The sequence below is a fragment of the Rhizophagus irregularis genome, chromosome 6 (genome assembly GCF_026210795.1).
Source record: "Rhizophagus irregularis chromosome 6, complete sequence".
Taxonomy (NCBI): Eukaryota; Fungi; Glomeromycota; class Glomeromycetes; order Glomerales; family Glomeraceae; genus Rhizophagus; species Rhizophagus irregularis.
Window position 1 is genome coordinate 5,052,332 of NC_089434.1, and position 24,770 is coordinate 5,077,101.

Consider the following 24,770-nt stretch of genomic DNA (forward strand, 5'->3'; position numbering starts at 1 on the left):
TAATATTAATAATACACGTCCTATTGCGCTTCTTGATTGTATCAGAAAAGCGATCGCCAACTTGGTATAGGCTTAGTTCAATTATTTCAGATAACAATGCCTTAAAAGGACTTAATTTCTGTGGATTAAAAGTCGAAAGTACTATCAATTCTTACCAGTATCATAAAAGACTCCAGAGAAATAAAAAGAATTATGGATAGCGGCGTAAGATAAAAAAAAGTAATAAGGTCCTTGGCTACAATGGGATACCAGACAAGGTTTAGTGTTCAACAGGCTGGACATCATGGAGTCCCTCAGAGTCGTAGACGATTATTTATATGGGGAGCAAAACGCGGGTCATACCTTCCAGATTTTCCTCAACCATCTACTTGTTTTAGAACCCTATAAAAATTTTTTGGCAAATTGATCAAAACTAGAAAAATGATCATTTATCGGAATTTTCTCGGAAAATTTTTATAGGGAAACAAGGTTCAATAAATGTATTACTACCAGATGGCACATCATTTACATATAACCATTGGAGAAAGCTTATGATTTTGGTAATAAGATCCTTGACTAGGTTTAGTGTTCAACCTCATGGTCGTAGACGATTATTTATATGGGAGCAAAACGCGGGTCATACCTTCCAGATTTTTCTCAACCATCTACTTGTTATCGAGCCCCTATAAAAATTTTTGGAAAATTGATCAATTTTCCTAAAACAGTTTCGATCCGACGAAGGATGTAAAACTGAATTGTTTTGCGGTACTGTTAAAGTTTCGCTAGAGAAGTTAACAACGCCTATAATGAAACTAGAAAAATGATCATTTATCGGAATTTTTCTCAGAAAATTTTTTAATATATATATATAGGGAAACAAGGTTCAATAAATGTATTACTACTAGATGGTACATCATTTACATATAACTATTGGAGGAAGCTTGTTTTCGAAACAAGGTTCAATCAATGTTTACTACCAGATGGCACATCATTCACATATAACCATTGAGAAAAGCATAGGATAAAAGGATTGTCCTTAGCACTTCGATAGAATTGACGTTCCTCCGCGATGTCCGAACTTGCTTTTATCAAACACTCTTCCGAAGAGTGGAAGAAGACACAAAATTTGAAACTCAAATTCGAGAAGATCCAAGATGTCTTCTATTGAATTATTCATCTTTTTATGTATAGAAAAATGAGTGTCCTCACTTATTATGGAACAAGTCCACAGTTTGTAGTCAACGATGAAATAGATCAGGGCGACACTCGATCACATGCCTACTCATCAAGAGTTAAAGTCATGTGGCAACTGACACTTGTATTTGGATAGATAGATAGAGAGACAATCCTCAACCTAAACAGGAGCTATTAACAGTACGAAACAAGTTGGACATAGATTCACAATTAATTTTAATACAGATGGTTAATTGGCGTATAAAGAAATAGCATCACAAATGGGCGACATAGATTTAGAAACATAAATATCAATGGGCGCGGCTTTCATTGTTCAAGAAACTAATTAATCAGTTAACGCAAGTTTATCTTTATGGGCAACGTAGACTAGACCAGGATTAGTGGTTATATTTTTGGCATTATTAGCAGCTCCGTGCTCTTCACTACAGATAGTCAAGCGGCTATTCATGCGATCAATAACATTCAACAACTTTCCTCCCGTAAGTGGTTAAAAAGAAATAATTTTCTAATTCTCCTTAAAATATTATTGATCTTGTATAGAACTTAGATTAGTTAAAATTAAAGGACATAGTTGCATATAATTAAATGAGACAATTGATAGATCGACGAAGGAGGCAGGCAATTTGGATAAATTTTATCATAGTCATCCTAATATTCGTTATTCGTTATTTTCCTTATTGAGAAATTTGTTAAACGGACTTCCAAAACACGAAATGCAGCAGAACACTCATCGTTAAAGTTAACAGTGTACACATGAACTAACTGGAAACGATCTCGAATGGGATATTACCCGAAGCATCTTCAAACAATTCAGAGCTTCAAATGTGATTCAATGGCTAAACACAAAATTTTCATATTTGTTACTAAACTATCTTACAACCTCCTTCCTACTGCATATATGTTAAAAAGAAGGAAAGACGCGCTTTACGAAGATCTAACGTGTCCATCATGCAACTCAGCCACAGTTGAAACGACGGCAATTGCCTGATTTATAGTAATCAAAATCATGAAAACTGATGATGCTATAACACTAGTGTCTCGATTAATAAGTCCAAATGATTTCTCGAAAAATTCGAACCTTTTTTCAAACAAGACACTAAAACGAGACTTCCGCGATCATATCAAAGCTGACGATGAGTAAAATCAGGATATCAAGATCTAAGGCGCTAGCGTATTTGACGCACTTCTAGTCACACTTATTAAATTATTTAAAGAACTCGTATGGATTATGAGATGCAAAAATATGATCAATGGGGAGAAAGGATACAACATCGTGGTGCACGATAAAAGGGCCTCCTCATCACAATCTCCGAATATACATACGACCGAATCGAGCATGGAGACGAAATTCGAGATGTTATATTCTTGACGTGCATATAATATATTACATAGAGATGAGTCAAGAAGGTAATTTTACTGTTTTAACATTACACATTTTAGGCCGTGGCCCATAATATGAAAAAATATACATATATTATTGTCAATTTAATAAAATTTTTTTATATTGCTCAATTAAGTTTATAAAAAGAAAAAGAAGGTTGAGTACGATGAGTCGGCGATTCTATAACATTGTGTTATAGTGTTATTTTAGTAGTAAGATTTTTTTTTATTATATCATCAAATCAATTCATTAATTCATTATTTTTATTTTAATTTTAATTAAATTAAATTAATATTCCTTTTTTTTTGATTACAGGTAATCTTTAAAAAGAGATTATGTTATCGGTCATAGCGGTGATCCTATAACTCTAAATTTTAGTAAGAATTTTAAGGTTGGCAAAGATATTGTTATGGAGGAACTGGTTCGATTTTTAAATGAAAGAAGTAGCATGACCAACAATTGCAAAACGGGTAATTGTTACTGAATTATTAATATAATATTTTTGATTATAAAATATTCTTTGGTCGGCTTTAACAGACGTATAGAAAACCTTTATTAGATGACTAAAACTGATGCCAATCAGGCCAATCAGACCAATCAGACCAATCAGAAGAAAAGAGCAGTATATAAAGATTCTTACGCAAAAAAAAACTGATGGTCAATTAGGTCAATCAGGTCAATCAGGCCCGAAAGAACTGATTAGCTAAAACGTCAGGTCCAAATAGGAGGTCTGGGCTAATGAAGCTACCTTTTTTCGGTCGAAATTGGGTGCGGGCGAGTAGTGATCATTGGATAAAATAAGGGTGATGCGCCTGTCGGCCCTATTATTAGTGAGGTTAGTCCAGTACAAAACCAACAAGTAAATTAAAAAAGTTGATGGGAAGAAGGATAAGATTGAAGAAGCTGATGATAATGGCGAGATTCAATGTTTATTTTGGTAAGTTTATATTTTACTTGTACATATATTATTAAAAAAAAGATAATAAACGTCTTTTAGGATCGATAGATTTTGGGTCGGATCTTTTTGTATTTCTTCAGGTTGTAGGAAGGAATTTCTAGATTTTTGGGTATGTCATAAGCTATCTCACTCTTCCCCGATGATTTCGAATTACATTTTTAAACAATCTTTTTTTTTTCTTCGTATAGGATATATTTATTTGCATGATGCATAATGGACATTGTACACCAATTTGGATTGAAGACAGAATCTTCAACATCATCTTTGAAAGAATTACAGTAAATTTTGCCATTAGATTCATACATATTACACGATTAGATTAAAGTGATGATGTTATTTTCTCGTATGGAAAGACCGAAATATTTTATTGTTATACATTATATATATTAATTGATTAATTTTATTCGTTATTATTTATAATATTATAATATGGCATAATACTTTAGGTTTTGTTGAAAGAAAAGAATTAGTATTAGCAAAAATTGGAAACATTGCCAGAGAAGGAAAAATCAAAAAATCAAAAAGATGAATGGCGAAAAAAATTGATCAGGCTTTTAATATAGAAATGTGGCCGCACTAATCGCAACTTACAGTTCCCAACCATCTATATTTTTTACATAACTATAATTATGCAACCATTCAGAAAACAGTTGAGACGTCAACTTTATTTTAGCAGCTGAATGTTTATCTCAAACGCAATTTTAAAAGAGAAAGCTGTTTTTTGCATATGGGTTAGAATTGTCTGAAAATACTTTTTTTTAAATGGCTGACTTATATATTTTTTTAAAAAAATGGCCTTCAACATCATAAACTTCATGGAAAATCAGCAAGTACTTCATTAGAAACTTTATATCAAGAAAGAAAATAACTTTGGCGCATCGTAAATCAATATAATCCTAATGATATCTATAATGCAGACAAGACAGAACTATTTTTTCGTATGTCTTCTAATAAAACTCTTATATAAAGACCCATTAGTGAAATTAAAAAGGGTTATTAGTTTTGATTTTTGATTTTGGGTTATTTCTTTTTACTTTCAGAGGAAGTTTTTAATATTTATTAATATTTTTTTTTATTGATAATATTAAAGATAAAAATTTTTTTTGCCTTTTTATTAGAAAATCAGAAAATTTGAAATTTTTTTTCATTCTATTTATTTTAATTTTTTTTCTTTATTGATAAAACATTTTTACTGAAGTTTTTATATTTTTTTATCAATAAATAATAAACTTTTTTATCTTTTATTTTTTTTTATTGATAAATATGAAAAAGAAATAAATGATAAAGCTTAAATATTATTTTTTGAGAAAAATCCCTGACACTTTTTTTTATAAATATCTTACCTAATAACCATTAATGTTTTTTAAAAAAATTTTTATATCACAATTATCACATTCTTTTTTTATTGATAAATATTTTTTTTTTAATAAATAAATTAGTGAAAAAAAAAATTTTTTTTTTATTTAATTTTAAATTCCAGCATAAATTGTTTTTTTTTTATTGCAGTATATTTGCAGTTTTATTAAAGTAAAAAAAAACAAATTAAAAGAATCTATATACAAGATAAAGTTCTAATAATAGCTACTTTAATATAATTAAATTACAAATCACTCATCATATATATAGTACTTACGTGTGTACTAGCAAAGTAATTGTTTGACTTCACAGGTAGACTTCAATTAGAAATAGGTCATCTTAGCCATAAGGCTCTATTTTCAATATCAGGTAATTACAGGACCCACTACGCTGCATATTTATCATTATTATTGTTATATTAATATTATTATTATTTGTAACTTTCTGTTTTCTGGACTTTCAAGAAACTGATATACCAGTTACAACTATATTAAACAAGTGATCTTTACATCTTTGTAAACTGTTTTTGAATTTTGCAAGCTTGTATTCTTGATATATAGCTGAGATTATTCAATTTTAATCATGTTATATATCTATATTCTCTTTAGGTGTTCTTGAGATCTTAAGTTTATCTATTAGCTTAATATTTAAAGATATTTTGAGTTCAATCATCATGTTATAATGTGACTTCCAAACATGATTTCTAAAAGCTATGTAAAAATATTTAATAATTTTTTGTGGTAAATTAAAAGCAATTTTTGTGATGTGAGCTTTCTGAATTTTTTTATAATAGTATAAGAAATCAATTCTCATAGCAATTCCATCTTATTTCTTTGTTTAAGTTTTAGAAAGGTGAATTATTTTTTTTTTTTTTATTATAAATTAATAAAACTTTTAAGATTATTATGATTTTTATTTTTATTTTTTAATATATTTAAATTTACATTTAATAATTAAAAAAATTAAATCATACATACCAGCAGTAAAATATTCAAAATCATTCAAAATTTAAAAAATCTTACCAGATTTTTCAAAAACCTTTCAAAAAATCCAGCAAAATTTGAATAGATTTTATGCATTACATATAATATAATAGGATAAATATCTTTATTTATTTTATCATAATTTTGCTAATCATTTTACCAATTATTAATTATTTATTCAATTTTATCTAATCAATTTTTTTGCAAAATTTACTTAATAATCTATACTAAAATTTTAATGGGTATTGCTAAATATCACCAGTGGTGATCATTTTCAAAAATTTTTGACTGAAATATTATTCTAATTATAATATAAATATTATTACTATATGTAAATTTATAGGTAAAACAAGTTTGCCTTAAATTATAAAGGCTGTTGTTTAGATAGTTTTTGAGAAAAATAGGAAAGTTTGATTTTATAAGCAAAATACAATTTTTTGTTTTAAAAAAGATTTTTTTAGTCAAATTTTCAAAATTTTAGTGTGATTAGTATCTACTCAGGTTTGTTTTACACATTTATTATTTAAATTGAAATTTTTGAAAAAAAATTTACAAAGGACCCCGGATATCTAATATAAAGGTCATAATGGACTTTTGGCCAAAAACACCCCTTTTTGCTGAAACTCAAAAAATCGTTTTTTGTAAATATCTCAGCATTCAGTAATTCAATTTTAATGAACTTTTTTTTATTTTGTAGCCCTCATTTAGCTCTACAATTTAAAAAAATGTTCATCAAAATTGGACCACTGGATGCCGAGATATTTACAAAAAACGATTTTTTGAGCCCCTGAAAAATGGGCCAATCTGCCGAAAGTGTGACTTATGACCTGTTTTGGAGATATCCGGGGTCCTATTTACAATGTGTTTTTTAATTCTAGCCAAAATTATAATTTTCGGCCAGAATTAAGTGATATGGTAACGATCACCACTGGTAATATTTAGCAATACCCAATTTTAATTATACTAAAATTATAATATGATATTAATTTTTACTTAAATTGAAATATTATTAAGTAACTTTACTAATGGCAATTTTTTATAATTTAATAAAAATAAGTATTAATCAAAAATAAAATAAAGGATTTTTATCTATTATATTATTTATATATTATTATAGTTTAACTTAGAAAAACTAGAGGATTAGCAAATTGATGTCTTGATAAAATATTAAAATAGCCAAAATTATGTAAAAGTCTTATTAAAAGTTAATGAAATTCTAAAGAAAAGTGAAATCTGATAAAATTTATTATAAATGTTGAAATTGTTAAAACTTTGCTAAAAGTCTAAAATTATAATAAAATTATAGTAAAATCTTAAAGAAATTAATTGTAAGATTTTGGAAAGGTTTAAATAAATTTAAATAAGCAACCTTATTAGTTTAACTATATATTGTATTTAAACTCTTTATTTTCTGAAAATTCAGATATTTCATTATTTTTTAATGGTTTAGATAATCTTTTATTCAAAGTAGTAATATTTGTTACTGCTTCTATAACTTTATTAAAAAAATTTTTATGTATTCTTTATTATTAAACTTTAATCTTTACTGAAAGTTGTTATATTTTTTAATATTAAAAATAATAAAAGATAAAAAAAACTTGAAATTTACCAGGGTTAGCAAGTTTTAAAATTTAAATAAAAATTAATAAAATATAGCATATTTTTTTTAAAGAAAAGTTTAACAAAAAGTTTTTATAATGAATATAATAAATATAAAGTTTAAATAATATATAAGTAAATGAATCTTTAGAATCTTTATTTGAATTAGATTTTAATATGCTTATAAATTCAAAAAAATTAGTTTAACAAAATATTTCAGAGAAAGAAAACAATTGGAAGAATTTAATTACTAAAGTACCAAATAATGAAAATTAATTCTATGTGTAATTAACATATTAGATAGTAAAATTCAGCATTACAACTATAAAAAAAATTGAAATGGCTTTAGTAAATGATTGGAACTTAGCAAATTGATGATAAAGAAGTTAAAGCAAAAAATTTTTCAATTGAAGATTTAAATGTTTATTATTCCCTTTTTTTATATAATCAAAATCAATTGCATTTATCAAATTTAAAACAAATTAAAGATTATGGAAAGTATTATTCATAGACATAGATGTTTATTTTGTAATAAAAATAAATTTTTTTTTTAATTATGATTCTAATTGTAAAAAACACCCATATACAGTTATAGGTAAAAATATTCAGGTATCTTGTATAAGGCAAATGAAATGTGGTTCCTTGCAAACAACCATTCTTTTGTAATTCCAACAAATTTGAGTAAACATGCATGATATATATGAATTGTTATAAAGAAAAGAGTGGGCATATTTATCAACATGTTGGATAAGATATAAAAAAAGAAGGCATTAGAAGTAATTGGATATTGGATTCTTAATATTGCTAATTCTGATAATTTAGCATTTCAAAAAAAAAGTTTTAGCACATTTAGCTCCTATTTTATGTATTATTAATACTCAAGAAAAATCTGGTACTACATCATCAACACTACTATCAGTACAAAATATAAAAAATGAAGTATCTTCTTTATTTAATAATTCTATTTTAGTAAAATTTAATTACAATTTGATAAAAATTAAAAATTAATCCTAAGAATCTATCATCAAAACATTTTTTGAATTTGGAGAAGCATTAGCACATACAATAATACTCGCAAAAAATGAATTAAAAATTTAAGATCAATTGGGTTGGGAACAGGCTATAGTCGTGCTTGCGCCAACAGGAGTCGTAGCATTCAACATCAACGGGGGAACGATACATTCAAAGTTATCAATACCAATAATTAATGACGCAAAACGTCAGGACGAACGGTTAAAGCAACTACAGAATAGTTTAAAAGAAGTGAGATATGTAATAATCGATGAGATAAGTATGGTGGTCACTGAATGCTTACTTCAATTGACATGCGGCTTCGGCAAGCTTTTTCAGAGTATAAATATCCAGCAAATTTTGTGACAATGGCCACCATTAAACCTATAGAATTATCGGAAGCCGCTGATTTTACATCAGACTTCCAAAGCAGTATCCTTGCGTCACGAGCACTAAGAGATCGCCGTACCATCTTACACAATCCACAAATTTGCCTGTTGAAAATATAGGATAATGCACCGTTACTTTGATCCGATGAACAACAAGAGAAGATGAAATAAATTTTTCCTACTTGATTCCCCGTTGCAAGCATTCGATAGTCACACAACATTCTAAGTCGAAGGAACCAAAGATCACAATGCATGAATTCAAATTCACAAGCTTGATTGTTGCTACCTTATAAAAAATTTTCTGGAAAAAAACTTCAATGAATGATCATTTTTCTAGTTTTTACTCCATAAAAACTCAGACATGTGATCAATTTTCTAAAAAATTTTTATAGGGCTAGAAAGTTAAATCCAAAGAAATCCATCAATTTACTAGAAAATTTAAAAAGTTATATCACTTAATCTTACCTTACTAGCAGCTGATTCACCTACAACTAGTACCGTTGTGAGGTTAGAATTATCAGAAGCCGCTGATTTTACATCAGGCTTCCAAAGCAGAATCCTTGGGTTATGAGCACATCTTGTCAGTAAGAGATCGCCGTATCATCTTATACAATCCACAAAGTTGCTGTGTACTTCGCCTGTTGACAATATAGGATAGTGCACCGCCACTGCGTGCCATCCAACGAACAACAAGAAAAGACGACGAAGGTTTTGGAATTGAAGAATATTGCATACTTCATTACTGGAGTACACAACGAACAGACTTTTATCGTATGATCCATTCCGGAAGATGCCAAGAAGTCTCCGAATAGATTGTACATCCTAAAGAATTAAATTATAATAAGCATACATCTAAAAAGAAGTGTTTTTCAATGATAAAGAAACATTACAATGCTCAACAGCGGCTCAGATGGTCGCAAGCATAGTCCTGAAATTCCACAAACGTATAGAGAGATAGAGAGATAGAGATCTTATTTGCCAAAAAAGTAGAGATGGGTCTCTGGGGCAAATGTATCGTTCTTATACGATCAGGTGCTATGTTCTTATACGACGTATATGTCACATAATATAGGTCGTATAAGATAGTATGTCGTACACGTATAAGAACGATACATTTGCGTCTCTGGGTGGAACTTCATCTCATGTATCTCCTATATATATTAAAATTTTAAATCTTTTAAATTTAATTATAAAAATTCATTATAATGTCAATCAACTTATACCCCGTTCCCTTTAAGGGTAAAATTTAACGAAATATTTAGTCATACAGCAGTTTATCTTTAATTAAATCAATTCGTAATATAAATAAATTATTATACCTTTATGAAAAGCCCAACCAACGTATTTATAATTTTAATAACGGCAGCGAATCCTGCCACGGTGAGTAACGGTGTAACAAAAAAAATACACAAGTAAATTTAAACAATTTACATTCTCGCCAACACATTATTGTGTAATGATTAAAGCTACCGGCTTATAGAACAATATAGAAAATAAAAAAACTATATAACATAGAAAGCTAATAAGGTTACTAAGGGACGTTACAATTTTTTTATTAAAATGATATACTTACATAACGACCTCCGACAACGGCAAATTCTGCATTATCTGTATCATAATTGTTGATACAGGCACTATAAAAGCGGGTGGTTTGTTTTGCGGGTACTTTAGTGAATTACAGTATACACGTTTAAATAGTGTGAATAAATAATAAAAAATATTTGATGTGACATGCTTGAGTGTATGCAGTCAGTTGTTTCTTGAAGAATACGTTTGGTAGCAATTAGAAAAATTGAAAAAAGTTACAGCACAAGAATCAATGAGATAATCACGGTGAGAAAATCGCAAATGAGAAATGAGAAATGAAAATCTATATCATAAAATCATGTTTCACAAGATTTATTATATCATTTTTACAATGTAATTTGTTATTGAATATGGGAAACTATGCTTGTATCATTAGAATTGTGTATTGCCAGCATTATAAAATACTTTTGGACAATAAGATTGTTATTGTTATATTATAAATTTTATTAATATTTTTCTTTACAATTAATCTTATGATATAAAATCTTATGATAAAAAAATTAAGCAAGCTTAATAAAAATAAAAGTCATAATCAATTGGTAACTGCGGTTGTTCATGTTGTTCACTTGACTGCAGCTGAAATTCATCAACTGGTATATATGATTGCAGGAATTCTTCTTGTTGTGGTTGCAGTTGGAGAGGATATAATAGTAGATGAGGTTGCGATTGCTGTTGCGGTTGTTGCAGCTGTTGCGGTTGTTGCAGCTGTTGCGGTTGTGATAGCGGTTGCGGTTGTGGTTGGTCATATAGCTCATAAAATTCATTTGCCTCATATGGCTGAAATTGTAATTGTGGTTGCGTTGAGGATAGTTGTGGTTGGTAAGGTTGGTAATATTCATAGGTTTCATAGGTTTGTGGTTGCGTTGAGGATGGTTGTGGTTGGTAAGGTTGGTAATATTCATAGGTTTCATGTAATTGTGGCTGCGTTGAGGATGGTTGTGGTTGGTAAGGTTGGTAATATTCATATGTTTGCGTTGTTTGTGGTTGCGTTTGATATGATCGGGGTGAGGATAGTTGTGGTTGGTAATATTCATAATATGGCATTTGCGATCTCAATTTAAACCGACGATTTCCTTCGATCGCTAGAATTTTAAAAAATTCTTTTATTTCGTTAGGCTCATTATGCCACATTCTAACTAATAATATTTTATAATTAATAGCATATGGTCCATCTAATCTAAGTTGTATCATTTTATTACGACGATATAAAGTGTATGGGTTGTTATTATAAATATTTTGAAAAAGATCATCAAGGTCGATATTTAAGTCGCAAGGTGGGTTTTCCATAAAATTCAGGAATTTTTGATAATCCGTTAACTTTATTTCCTTTGCCTTCATGATTTTTTTTTAAAAAAAAAAAAAAAATTTGAAAAAAAAACGAAAAAAAAGGAGGGAAAAAAAAGACTTTTTTTAAAAAAAAAAATTCGAAAAAAATTTGCTTTTTCCAATAATTGTTTTGATACCGTATTTATATATAATTATCACTAATCGTTTACGAGGTATGGGAGAGTACGGGAACTAGATGGACCGAATATATTAGAAAATTAAATTACACATCATTGATTGTTTAGATTTTAACGGTAATCTTAATCTTTTTTACCATCTCCTCCCCGATTATGACAAAATAAATTATATAAAAATATAAATATATAAACAATGAACATTTATTTATCTTTATCAATAATATAAATTATACAGTAAAGAGATACGATAGTTTTTTTTTATCATCGTTTGATCAATTGATCAAAACAAATGCGCTATCTAATAAATATGGACGTATCAAAGAAAAAAAAATAAATAAATTTTTTTCTAATAACATATTTATAACTTTAAAAAGAAATATATATATTATTGTGAAACAATATATGCATATATTCAAATTATTATTAATCCTTTTATTAGGAGTAATTTGAATAAAATGTATTTTATTAATTAAATCATAATAAATCACCTTTTTTTTATCTTGAAAATTCCGAAATCCGCTGCAATAAATCGTGTTGAAATTTTCGATCAATAAAAAATAATTTTCTTTTTACAAAAATACGAAATTTTTAAGTATTACAAGAAGGTCAACTGATGCATTGAATGATTTTGAAATATGATAAATAACAATGCGCTTACTCATGTATTAAAAAAGGCATTTTCCGGAATCCGGATTTCGGTAAAACGAAAATGGAATAAAAATAAAAAATTATTTTTCTTTTTTCATAAACTAAATTATTAATATACGGGGGTGATTTGAAACAATGATTGATAACAAATGCGTTTAATTGATTCAACTTGTACTTTTCGGATTCCGGAGAAAAAAGAACCAGTCATTTCTTACAAAATTTGATAATTTGAGTGCTACTGCATTTAAAATTTACTTATAATGTGCATAATCAATAAACTTATATTTATTAAATTAAAAGTAGTCCCTGATCCAAAACAATAACATCCTTTCTTTTAAATTATACAATCATGTAAATTTTTTCCAAAAAGGGAACGCGTCGAGTCCAAATTTATTCAGCTACCATCAATCAACCAATCACGTATTGCTGATTATGCACTGCGCAAATATAATGAAAGCGTTGTGTCTTGATTTGTAAATCATTAAAAATCCGTTCTTATGATCGTTTTTTATGCATTCTCCTATTTTCGAATTATAGATTCACCAAATTCGTTTGATTCATTAGCCTCAATCCTTCAATCAGAATATTGAATAAATATACAAGTTTATACAAATTCTATTTTGCGACAAATATTACTGCAGATAATTGTGATAAATTATTTAAAAGAATATAAAATTTATAAACTTTGATTACACGTATAATAAATATAACTTTAGGAATAATGGACACGTACGTACATATCAAAGACAAAGAAAATTTTTCTTTTTTTAGATTGATTTGGCCCCCCTTTTCTCTCATTCGATTTAGAATTCGGAATGTAAGTTCCGATAATCAAAAAAAAAAAAAGAGAGAGAACAAAAGAACAAAAGAAAAAAAAAAGTCTATGATTACGCCAAAAAAATTTTTTTATTAATAAATAGGTGGGTTTTTTTATGAAATCTTTTTTTAAAAAAAAATAAAGGATCAAATATTTTATTAAAAAAAAAACACCACTAACAACATTAACTATTAATAACGATATATATTACCTTTATTTATCAATTATTAGAAAACATGTTTTGGTTTTTTTCTTATAAGTTGATGCAATTATTGTTAATTTCGATGAAGAAATTATGACACCGGTCTGACTTGTTTTGAAAAAGATTCCGGAACACAGCAAAAATGGTGGTAGCTTTTGGATAAATGATCGGTAATTTTAATTTAATAAATAAAGTCGGAAAAAAAAGGCAATTTGACTTTAATATTCTTTTTAATTTAGCTGTAGGAATGTTCTCGATCCACGTCGTAAGTAAACTACATCTTTTAGTATATATTTAAAAAGAGAAAGGAAAATAAATATGTTTCTCCATTTTCACTAATGTGTCACGAACAGTTAAGTCTACGAGAGAGATTTTATCGAGGAAGAGAATTCGGAAAATGACACGGCGATCGTAAGCTTAAATACCTTACTGGCATAAAGTGCAAAAAATACCAGTAAGAAATCACCGGGATCGCCAAGAAACCTGAATTTGTTCCAACCTTTAACCGATCTAATAAAGGGCAGTGGGGTGGGTAGGTGGGCTTACAGTACGTGAACATTGTTGTACTGTATATCACTGTCCTATTGATATATTATTATTCGATTTTTTTTTTATACTTTTCGTTTTCGCATTTTTTTTTCGTAAAAATCTTGTTTTTTTTTTCGTAAATTCCCTTTTTTTATATGTGTTCGGTTCTTTCTATTATGGCTTTTTTATACTTATATATGTTCGGTCCTTTCTATAATCTATGGTAGCTTTTTTTTTCTAAATTATTTTCGGTGACGAATTACGTAACTTTTCTTTTTTATCTATATTGCAAACTTATTCCCCCCCTCTCTAGTTTTTTTTGTTTAGACGAATTGTTCCATTTTTTTTTATTGTTTTTTTTTCCAATATTTTTCATTTTTTTTATTTTTCATTTTATACATTTTACTAGGAAAATAAAATTATCGTAGTGCTTAAAAAATTGTTTATTTGGTATAAAAAAGCATTTTAAAATGTTTATTATTCATATTCAATATACTTCTAACAGATAATGTGTGGTATAAAGGCTGAAAGGTGTGATGGTTATTGTCGCATATACATGATCGTAGAAAAGGCTCATTGCATTTTGATTATAAAAACAACACTGCTTTTGATTTAAAAAGAAAATAACAAAAATTATAGTATTTTATTTGTAAGGCAAGTTTTGCCATCATACTCTTTGCAATTTCTACTAGTTAATTAATGAAATCAATTTTTGAAACGGAATGCATTTGTAACGAAGTACTAAAAAAAATTTTAATAGTCAAATTAAAAATAAAAAATTAATAATAGAAACATATCACGAAATTAAATTACTCAAAGATCAGCTCTAATATTTTAGGTAATCCATTTAGTATACCCAGATGATTGAACTTACGATAATTCATCATTTATAATTATTATTAATCAAATGACAATATATTGACTTTTTCGTTAAAGGTTTAAAACTTTTATCATATGTTTATGATGTTTCATGTCCTTTGTTCAAAGGCTTTCATTTTAGTAATTCGTTAATTCGTGGAATAACCAAAAGGATCGCTGATCAATATAAATATTTGGTGGGAAATTTTCACCCTACTCAGGATCTGCAAAGGATCCCAAATATGGTTTAGTAAGATAATAATTATCAGCCACGTAATTTTTTGTTTTAAAATTTTTTTTTTATTGTATGTAATATATATATATATATATATTTATTTATTTTTATAATTAATTGATTATATTCATTAATATGCCCTTGAATAAATTTTACGATAATTCATTCATTCATTATACAGTATACTTTAAAATATTTTACTTTTTTTACGTTAATTATTTCCGTATCTTCGTATCCATCCGTATCATTCAAACAATAATTATGTATGAAATTAAACACACGATTATCTTTCTTTGAAAGGAACATAGAGGGTGTTATTATTTCGATTAATTTAGATTACAGGCTAAATGATTTCATATTTGTTTTTCTTAGTTGTTTCATCTCATGATTTACACAAAGATGTTGAAATGGCACGATATTTCTTTATTTATAATATTTATAATTTATTTCCGTCTGCGATTTTCCGCGATTACGCGTTGTTCTTCTTTTTAATTAAGTTTTTTTTTGATTTGTATTATGTATCCTTATTCGTTTCATTTGCTGCGCAAGGTTTAAAATTAAATATAAAAGCAACCATAAAACAGTCCTGGTCAAAAAATAAGAATATGAAAAGATATTCTAAAAAAACTTAAGATTTTAATTATGATTTTATTTCATTAACAAAAAAAAAAAAATTATTCCCCCCAAAACCATCAAAACCATCAAAACCGTCCTCCTAAACCATCCTCAAAACCGCCATCCTAACCATCCTAACCATCCTAACCGTCCTTACCGGCCTCAAAACCATCCTAATTGTCCTCAAAACCGCCATCAAAACCGCCATCAAAACCGTCCCCCGAAAAAAAAAAAGAAAAAAAAAATTATGGTTAGTTAAGATGAAATTAATTAAAAATGAATTTATCAAAATTACAATTCTCAACTAATTTTTAAAATCTTTTTGCAATCTATTGTATACGAAGTATCTGCATCATTCTTTTCCGTTTCCGTTTCACTTTTCCCATAAATAAGTTTATTAATTAAACAAAAAAAAATTATTTCACTTTTTTATATGTAAAATAAACTATCAATCAATCAATAAATATTAATATGATTTTATTATAAAATGTGATGAATGTGACGTTCTTATCCATTGCTGTGACATTATCGTAATTACGAAATTAAATATCTGCTGCGCCATCTTATAAAACTATTAGCTTATGTTTGTTGTCCAAAAATTAAACCGATAATTATCCTACACGAAAATTTTAAATATAATTTCATCATGATATACTCAAAAACTAACATTCCTTATTCACGTTAAAACCTGAAAATACAAACCTAATCTAATCGTCGAATTTCCTTTGAAATTTTGTAGCAACAATATCTGATTCCTAAATTCATTTACCCATGCGAAAGTCGTTGTACTGCATCATTTATTGTCAGAGTTATTGTACAAAAAACTGAATTCAGGAACAATGAATAAACATATAAAAAATTTAATTGATTAGGAACATGATTATTTATCTTATTTTATATAACAGGGTATGCTCCTCTTTCTAAATTTTCGTTTCATTTTTTTTATTTGTATGAAACCTAGATAATTAATTATTAGGCATAAAAATTAGTTTAATTTTGATCTATTTTTAGTAAATATTTACTGTATATTATCAATCTTTTCAAAAAGAAAAGGTCTATTGTTCCATTTTGAAACATTAATTTTTCATCCCGTAAATATTCTATTTCGACTCAGGGATCAACTCTGAAGAATCAATTCAGGTTTTTTGCAGTCTGAATAACCGATAGGTTGAAAATATGGACGCATCGCTTATTACGGTACACAGCATCCCTATTTTCCTTTAAAAATTAAAATGGCTTGATTGTTCTCAATAGATTTCTCAATTGTTTCCTTTATTCTTTAATCTATATTGTAATACAAAGAGATTGTGAAATAAAATTGGGGAGAAAAATTATTTCACAACTAAGAATTCTTGACCTTGTTAAAGGCTTTTCTGCTTCTGAGAAAACAAAAAGCCGACCATATGATAATGTCAATGCGTGAATATCAACAAGAAATAAAAAAAAGGCTGAAAATTCTTTGAAAAGATTTAAATTATGCTGCTTATGGACTTTTCGTGACCGGGTAATTTATTTTCCCGGATATCCGGATGATTAAATATCCGAATTTTGACAGGAATCCGGAATTCCTGATAAATTTAAATCCACCATTATAGTAGTAATTACGATATCCGGGATTACATAATTACTAATTTATGATTTAAATCTATTGAATTTTTTATTAATATTATTTTTATGTTTAGTATAGTACTATACTTCGTTTTTTTTAAGTCATCTTTTGAGTGAAAGTGGAGAAGGTTAAAAAAAGTTGCATACGCGTCATGCGCGTCACGTCTAATGAATTTTACTAATTCATGACTTCGCGCAATTTGTTATTACATATTTACATGTATTACAAAGTATTATAGTATTACACGTGGGTTAAAGTCAGTTACGTATTAAGTCAGTTACATGCTTTCCTTTTACAGTTACAAACCAAAACAATCTAAAATTCTTCACAAACAAAACACGATAATTCCAACAAAATACGAAACACGATCCTAATTCAGAACACGATCCTAATGCAATGTTGAATATAAATAGAGGTCTTGGTCTAAACAGTTGTCTAAACAGTGGTTAAACTTAAAAACTTTTTCGAAAAAATTTTTTTTCACCAAAATTACCCGCACAATATACATTTTTATCATAACTACCCGCACAACCCACATTCTTTTAGAACTACAGTCGTCCCCCTCTATAGTCACCCCCTATATAAGAACACCCCCTATTTAGTCATATCATTGTCAAGTCCCGTTTTTTTAAATATTAAAATGCCCCTTTTGTAGTCACAAATCGATTATAGTCACTATCACACTAATAGTTAGTCCCGATATAATAATTAACATATGAAAATTTCCCCTTATATAGTCATATCACGTGATTAACAATGTATTCGGAAAATATATCGCGCGTTTTGTGCATAAAATGAATTTTCCTTTTAAGTTGATAATCACCACATGTTTCGAACTTTTTCTTTACAATTTTTATTTGAAAATGTTTTATTTTTCGATTTCAAACTTTTTTCATTACATAAATTCATCCTTTTACAAAAACTATCTTTTTCACTTTTTTTTATATCTAATATAATGCCACCTATACGTTTACAAAAAGCAAGGAGAATTCGTTCTGCCATTAGTAATGAAATAAAAAAAGAAATATGTGAATATATAATGGCAAATAGTAATGTGAAACAGGAAGAAGTTGCACTTTACTTTAATACAAAATATAATGAATTAAACATTGATAGATCAACTGTATCAAAAATATGGCAAAATCGTGAAAAGTGGATGGCAGTTCTTTCAACTTCACAGACTGCATGTACATTTCGTCATCGCTCAGTTCAGTATCCAGAACTTGATAAGGCCTTGCAAATTTGGACAGCACAAGCAGTGACCGCTGGACTTCCTTTAACTGATATGATTTTACAACAAAAAGGAATAGAACTTGCACAAATGTTAAATATTGGAGAAAATCAAATAAAATTTACTAATGGTTGGGTGTACAGATTCAAAAAACGGAATGGACTTCAAAGAGTTAAGTTTTCAGGTGAGGCTAATAGTGCCCCTATAGAAACTCTTCCAGAAGAACGTGTACGTCTTCGTGCACTTTTAGCTAAGTATGACAAGGAAGATATTTATAATGCAGATGAAACTGGGCTTTTTTTCCGAATGGAGCCAAACCAAACATTGAGTACTGGTGCAGTTGCGGGGCGTAAAATGGTAATTTTTATTGTAATAATTTTTCGTTAAAATAACTCTTTAAATGTTTTTTATTTTTCTGTAATCACTTTTTGACAAAATAATTATTTTCTGTAGGACAAAAGCCGAGTTTCTGTTTTATTTTGTGCTAATGCTACAGGATCTCATAAAATTCGTCCTTTGGTAATTGGAAAATCATTAAATCCCCGATGTTTTAAAAATCTCAACAAGTCAACTCTTCCAGTCATTTATCGAGCCAATTCAAAAGCATGGATGAGATCTGATATTTTCATTGAATGGCTTAAACACCTTGACTATTACTTTCGCACAATGGATAGAAGAGTTTTACTTCTTATTGATAATGCAGGATCCCACTTTAATCCAAAAAGATTTAAAAAAAATGATGATATGGATGATGAAGAAATTTCAGAATCTGATGACGAACAAGAATCTAAAAAACAAAAGAAAAAAGAAAAACCTGCTGTTGATCTTACTAATATTGAGCTTGTTTATCTTCCACCAAATACAACCGCTCATCTCCAACCTATGGATGCAGGTATTATCCATAGTTTTAAAGCTAAATATAAACAAGAATTTTGTAGACATTTAATTCGGCAGTTTGATTCTGGAGTTGATCATGTTAAGTAAGTTTAAAAAATTAACATTATTTTTCTATTAATGTTATTAATTTATTATTTTATTTAGAAATAAGTTAAACATTAAGGAGGCAATTGATTATATTGCTGAATCATGGAATAATGTCACTCCAACAACAATTCAAAATTGTTGGATCAAAACAGGTATACTTCCATCTTGTGATGATGATAATACGGATGAAGAAGATTTAGATGATGATGAACTTGAAAATCTTCTTATTAATTTGCCGGAAGAAACTGCTGATGTATTGGAATATTTTCAGTTGCTTGATCGTGAAATTCCAACTGAAGAGCACCTTACTGAAGAGCAAATTATTGATATGGTGCGAAATGAAGAAAATCAAGTAGAAGAAAGTGAAGATGATGACGAAAATGAAGAAATTCCTCTGATATCAGTGAAAAAAGCAATTAATGGGTTGGAAACTTTTGTTAATTATTTTGAACAACAAGAAGATTCGAGTTTAATATTGGTGATTTGCGTATTTTTAGAAAATACTTACGAGTAATTAGAGTTAGAGAGATCAATGCAAAAAAGCAAAGTACACTTGATGGTTTTTTTGATAGGTAAATAACATTAATATAATTTTTAATAATTGCGAGATGTAATACTTTTATTAGTTATAATAGTTATAATAGTTATAATAGCGTAAAATAATAAAATCGGATTTGATATACATATTAGAAGGCAACGTGCTTTATTTTTATCATGTTATATAATTATATTTAATTTTAAAATAAAGATTATTATATAAAAATAACAAATAAAAAAAAAATTTATAGTCACGCTAATACAAAAATTTTATATATATGTGACTATATTGTAAAAGTCTCATATAAGCACACCTCTCTATAGTCACAGCATTGTGTGGTCCCAAGAGGTGTGACTATAGAGGGGGACGACTGTATACAAATTAAATAAAAGAATCATTTTGCTCAAGATTTTCTTGAGCAAGTCGTGAACGTTTTAATGCGCGCCATTTCAAGGTAAAAATTATTTATTATCAATGACTTCTTTTTCTTTGTTTCATGGTAATTTGATAAAAAGCTATTTACTAAAAGATCAATGACTTCTTTTTCTTTTGTTAGAATTGCTCGGGTCTACAAAAAAAAATATCGGCGCTCCTCTCGCGTTCACCGCGTCCTCTTGAAAAAAAAAAATCGAGAGAGGAAGCGGGAGAAAATCAGAGAGAAAGAAACCGGAAGGCACAATTAAAAAAAGATTAATGTTGGTGGGTGGAACGCGCGCCTATAAAAATCTTACGGTCCTTCAAGGTAATTTATGATAAAATGTCGTCTTTCATGGTAATTTGATAAAAAATTATTTACTAAAAGAACTTTCTTTTGTTAGGCGTCAAATAGGCTATCTAGGCGTAAAAGAATCTCATCTTATGAGATTGCAAATATTAAATCTCAACTTACCCAAACGACCAAGATTTGTAAGTACGAATCTTGGTTTATTTATTTTTGTTATTTTATTATTATAGAACGGTTTACTAACCATTCCTTTCTTTTTATTAAGATTTGTAAGCAGAGATGTTTCAGTGTTGGTTTGGGTGAACTCTTTTTACGTTGAGATTTCATCTTCGCCATCTCATAAGATGAGCTTCTTTTACGTTTAGATAGCCTATTTGACGCATTATATCTTCTTTTAATTGTATTTTCTGTTTTCTTTCCCTCTGATTTTCTTCATCTTCCTCCTCGATTTTTTTTTCTAAAGATGAAAATGATTTTTTTTTTTAATTTTGCTTGTATTTTTTTTTATTTTAAACTCTTTTTTTTTTCGAAATAAATTTATACCCATTATGATATTATAAGAGTTTAAATTACTATACTTGACATGAATTTTGTCGAACCTGTATAAGATCTTTAGAAGAAGCAAATATTAATAAAAAAAATATGAATTCAGAATTTTAAAGAATAAATCTGCTATAAAACGTTTGCCTTTAATCATTTGTATTTAAGGATGGTCATCGGTCCTACCGGTCCTACTCGGTCCTGGACCGGTCGGTCCCGGGACTTGTAGGACCGGACCGCGGTCTTGCATTATTTTGTGGCGCAGTAGGACCGGTCCCGAGGACCGACCAGTCCTCATATCGGTCTTCATATAATAAATGATTTTTATATTGAATAAATCTATTAATCTGATGAAGGTCTTTATAAAATAATATAAAGACCGACCAATTATAAACCAATAAACAATGACAATCACTTCTCCCCACTTGTAGAGTTGCCTGTCAAAACGCTAACTCCAAAAAAGCGTTTAAGCGGAATGTCTCGTCATCCAGTGATCATAAAACGATGAAACCACTACCATTCGAATCGTCTCAACGAGACGCGTCGAATGGTGGCTAAAACATATTTCCAGGATCGATAGATAGCCGGCAATTATTGAATTTGTTATCAAATAGTTTTGCCGATGTAATTTTTTTTTCTATCGATTATAAAATAATGATTTTGATACCATTCGACGCTTCTCATTGAGACGATTCGAATGGTGGTAGTTTCATATTTTTATATTCACTGGATGGCGAGATATCACGATTATTATCACCAATACAATAATAGTAAGTGCATGACGCATGTGATGATCATTTGTAAAAAAAAAATTTGTATATTTAAAAACATCCCGATTAGTGTTCATATTTATAAGACAAGGCTATTCCTAATAAAGTTAAGGAAAAAAATTTTTTTATTTGTAAAAAAAAAAGAAAAAAGACTGATCGGTCTTAAAAAGACTGCGGTCCTTAAAAGACCGACGGTCTTATTATATGTGATACAGGACCGAAAGACCGCGGTCCTACACTAAGACGGACCGGTCCGTCTTTTTATGGTGTAGGACCGTAGGACCGCGGTCTTTTAGGACCGATGACCATCTTTATTTGTATTATAAGAAAAAGTTGATCCACTAATAACGTTTTATTTGTAACACAGATACTCTGATAATCTTTTTTCAACGAAAAAGCCAAAATAAAAATTTTGGTTATTAAAAAAACGAGAAAAATTTCAATCGTTGTATTCCACTTAATCTAGTTTCTTCCGTTAATCGCTCTTTCAACCTTTTTACGCTCAAGTCTGTTTAAACTAAAGTGTTTGAAAAGAATATCATCAAGAGAACGAACGCGGAAAATTGTTACAAATGACAAGCCAGCCACAAATTCCTTCTTCCCAAGGTCTATTACTGCTTTTGATAAAGTCAGACCTTGCAATTTATGAGCTGTGATGGCCCACGCAAGAGAAAGTGGAAATTGCAAGCGAGAGCAACTTCCGATTTTATCTTCCCACATACGTCTTATAGAACAATAGACCCTTCTATATTCCTAAGAGTTGGACCGTTATACTGTCAAATGAAACTCAGGTAAAGAGGTATACTCGGGCTTCTCTTTATATAAAATATCTGTTATTGTCCCTATTACCCCATTTATAAGACCAGCAGCATTCTGCAGACCTTAGAAGCTTCAGATCCACCCGTATGTACCGCATGAATCTTAGCAACGGGTTGGTTTAATAATCGAAGTTTATTTAAATTTATTTTATCCACTTCTCCCCATGTTGTAGAACATTGATGGCATCTGAAGTTTTTCTCTCTGATTCAGGATTATTTTCTGGAATTCATTAATAATTCCCAGTCGGATCGTGTAGACCTTCCATCACGTAAGTGATATCTGAATTGTTGTTGTTTATCCGAGTTACCTGTTGTCTTTGCATAGCCTCAATTTTACAAATTTCTTGAAGTTGACTATAGGCACTACGACCATATGATCTAGAGAGTCCGGGAACATCACATGCCGGAGGAAGCTGCCCATAGTCACCAACAAGAATTATGGATCGGCTACCAAAGGGAATATTGTAGTGATCCGGAAATGTTTGCCACAGTCGTAAATCAATTATAGCAAGAAAACGACGTCCTACCATACTCATTTCATCGATTATAAAATATTCTATATATTTTAGTTTTCTTTGGAGTTTCTTCAAAGATTCTCAATGTTTACCCCGCATATTGGAACAGAAAGTGACGAATGAATAGTGCTCCGGATAGCATTAATAAGGTAAGATTTGCCGGTTCCAGCAGTACCCATGATAATAATTCTTAAAGGTGCCATGGATTCTACTCTTTCACGTATTAACCTTTGTTTCCCACTTAGAGTTCTAAGGTCGATACTAGCTGAATTATTTCCAACTTGAGTTACTTAGTTGTTACCAATTGCCTGCTGGATAAAGCTTTCTGCCTCTTCAATTTCATGATATCGTAGCAAACTTTCGTTAACCCAGTCGTGATTCTATCAATATCGCTGGCACTAAAGTCATCTAGGCTACGCGTCTGTCTATTTGGCATCATTTCAGTCAGTAACATCCAGTCAGTTCGAAGTTCATACGCTTCCTGTGGTGTGTCGTCGTCTTCTTCATCAGAATCGTTACCATCAACTTCTTGAATATCATCCACAGCAGGTCCAATTAAGTCATCAGGGTCATCATTGATTTCTACAAGATGTTGGTTGTATAAATCAATCCATGAAAGGGTGTGATTCTCTGTGAGGCTAAGAAGGTCTCTATAACGAACCATTTCGAAGTGGGAGAGTCTATTACAATATCTTTGTAGAGGTGAGGCATCTGTTATATAATTCCATTGTTCTCATTATTTGGATTATTTTCATTACTATCACGAAGCTGTTGATTCACCTCTTTGTTAAGTTTTAGACTAACAAAATTTCGGCTACTATGATAGAGCGGTAATTGAAGATGATGACAAGTTTCTTGCGCCGAAAATCACGTTCTCCGACTGTACTGTGTGAATGAGCAACTTTTGGAATGCTTTAACAGCTGGATCATTGGGTTATCATTACGAAGAGCTTTCTGAGAAGGTTAAGGACCCTAAGAACCGTGGTTCCGCTTCACTAGCATACTTCGAAACATACTGCTTGGTAAAGATGGGTATCAAATCAACATTTGCCCTCCATTCCTGTATTTATAAGTGGATCATTTCTGGCAGTTGTTAGTTCTAGGTAATTAAGGTAACCATTATTATCATTAAAGTCTTCAGAGTGCTTTTGGCATGGAGGTGCATTCAGGTCGGGATTGATTGTTGTAACTAAAGAATCTTATTTTATCATTATTTTTCATGTTTTCCCAATCGATTT

At 29.3% G+C, this 24,770-nt stretch overlaps 4 protein-coding genes across 4 annotated transcripts; 2 read left to right on the top strand and 2 right to left on the bottom strand.

The window, feature by feature from the left end:
* Positions 1-3,126: 3,126 nt before the first annotated feature.
* OCT59_026746 (uncharacterized protein) lies at positions 3,127-3,835 on the top strand (the record flags this gene model as incomplete). Its single annotated transcript, XM_066143407.1, has 4 exons — positions 3,127-3,229; positions 3,428-3,491; positions 3,552-3,621; positions 3,701-3,835. 4 exons carry the CDS (start codon positions 3,127-3,129, stop codon positions 3,833-3,835), a joined length of 372 nt encoding a protein of 123 aa, XP_065992931.1.
* A 4,848-nt stretch (positions 3,836-8,683) lies between these two features.
* On the bottom strand, positions 8,684-10,297 carry OCT59_026747 (uncharacterized protein; the record flags this gene model as incomplete). Its single annotated transcript, XM_066143408.1, has 4 exons — positions 8,684-8,692; positions 8,766-8,955; positions 9,033-9,132; positions 10,282-10,297. 4 exons carry the CDS (start codon positions 10,295-10,297, stop codon positions 8,684-8,686), a joined length of 315 nt encoding a protein of 104 aa, XP_065992932.1.
* Positions 10,298-10,947: 650 nt separating this feature from the next.
* Positions 10,948-11,775, bottom strand: OCT59_026748 (uncharacterized protein; the record flags this gene model as incomplete). The annotated part of the gene is made up of 1 exon (XM_025332613.2): positions 10,948-11,775. The coding sequence occupies one exon, from the start codon at positions 11,773-11,775 to the stop codon at positions 10,948-10,950; it is 828 nt and encodes a 275-aa protein (XP_025169686.1).
* Positions 11,776-18,949: 7,174 nt separating this feature from the next.
* On the top strand, positions 18,950-20,141 carry OCT59_026749 (uncharacterized protein; the record flags this gene model as incomplete). Its single annotated transcript, XM_066143410.1, has 4 exons — positions 18,950-19,000; positions 19,097-19,162; positions 19,598-19,623; positions 19,685-20,141. 4 exons carry the CDS (start codon positions 18,950-18,952, stop codon positions 20,139-20,141), a joined length of 600 nt encoding a protein of 199 aa, XP_065992933.1.
* Between the last annotated feature and the right edge of the window lie 4,629 nt (positions 20,142-24,770).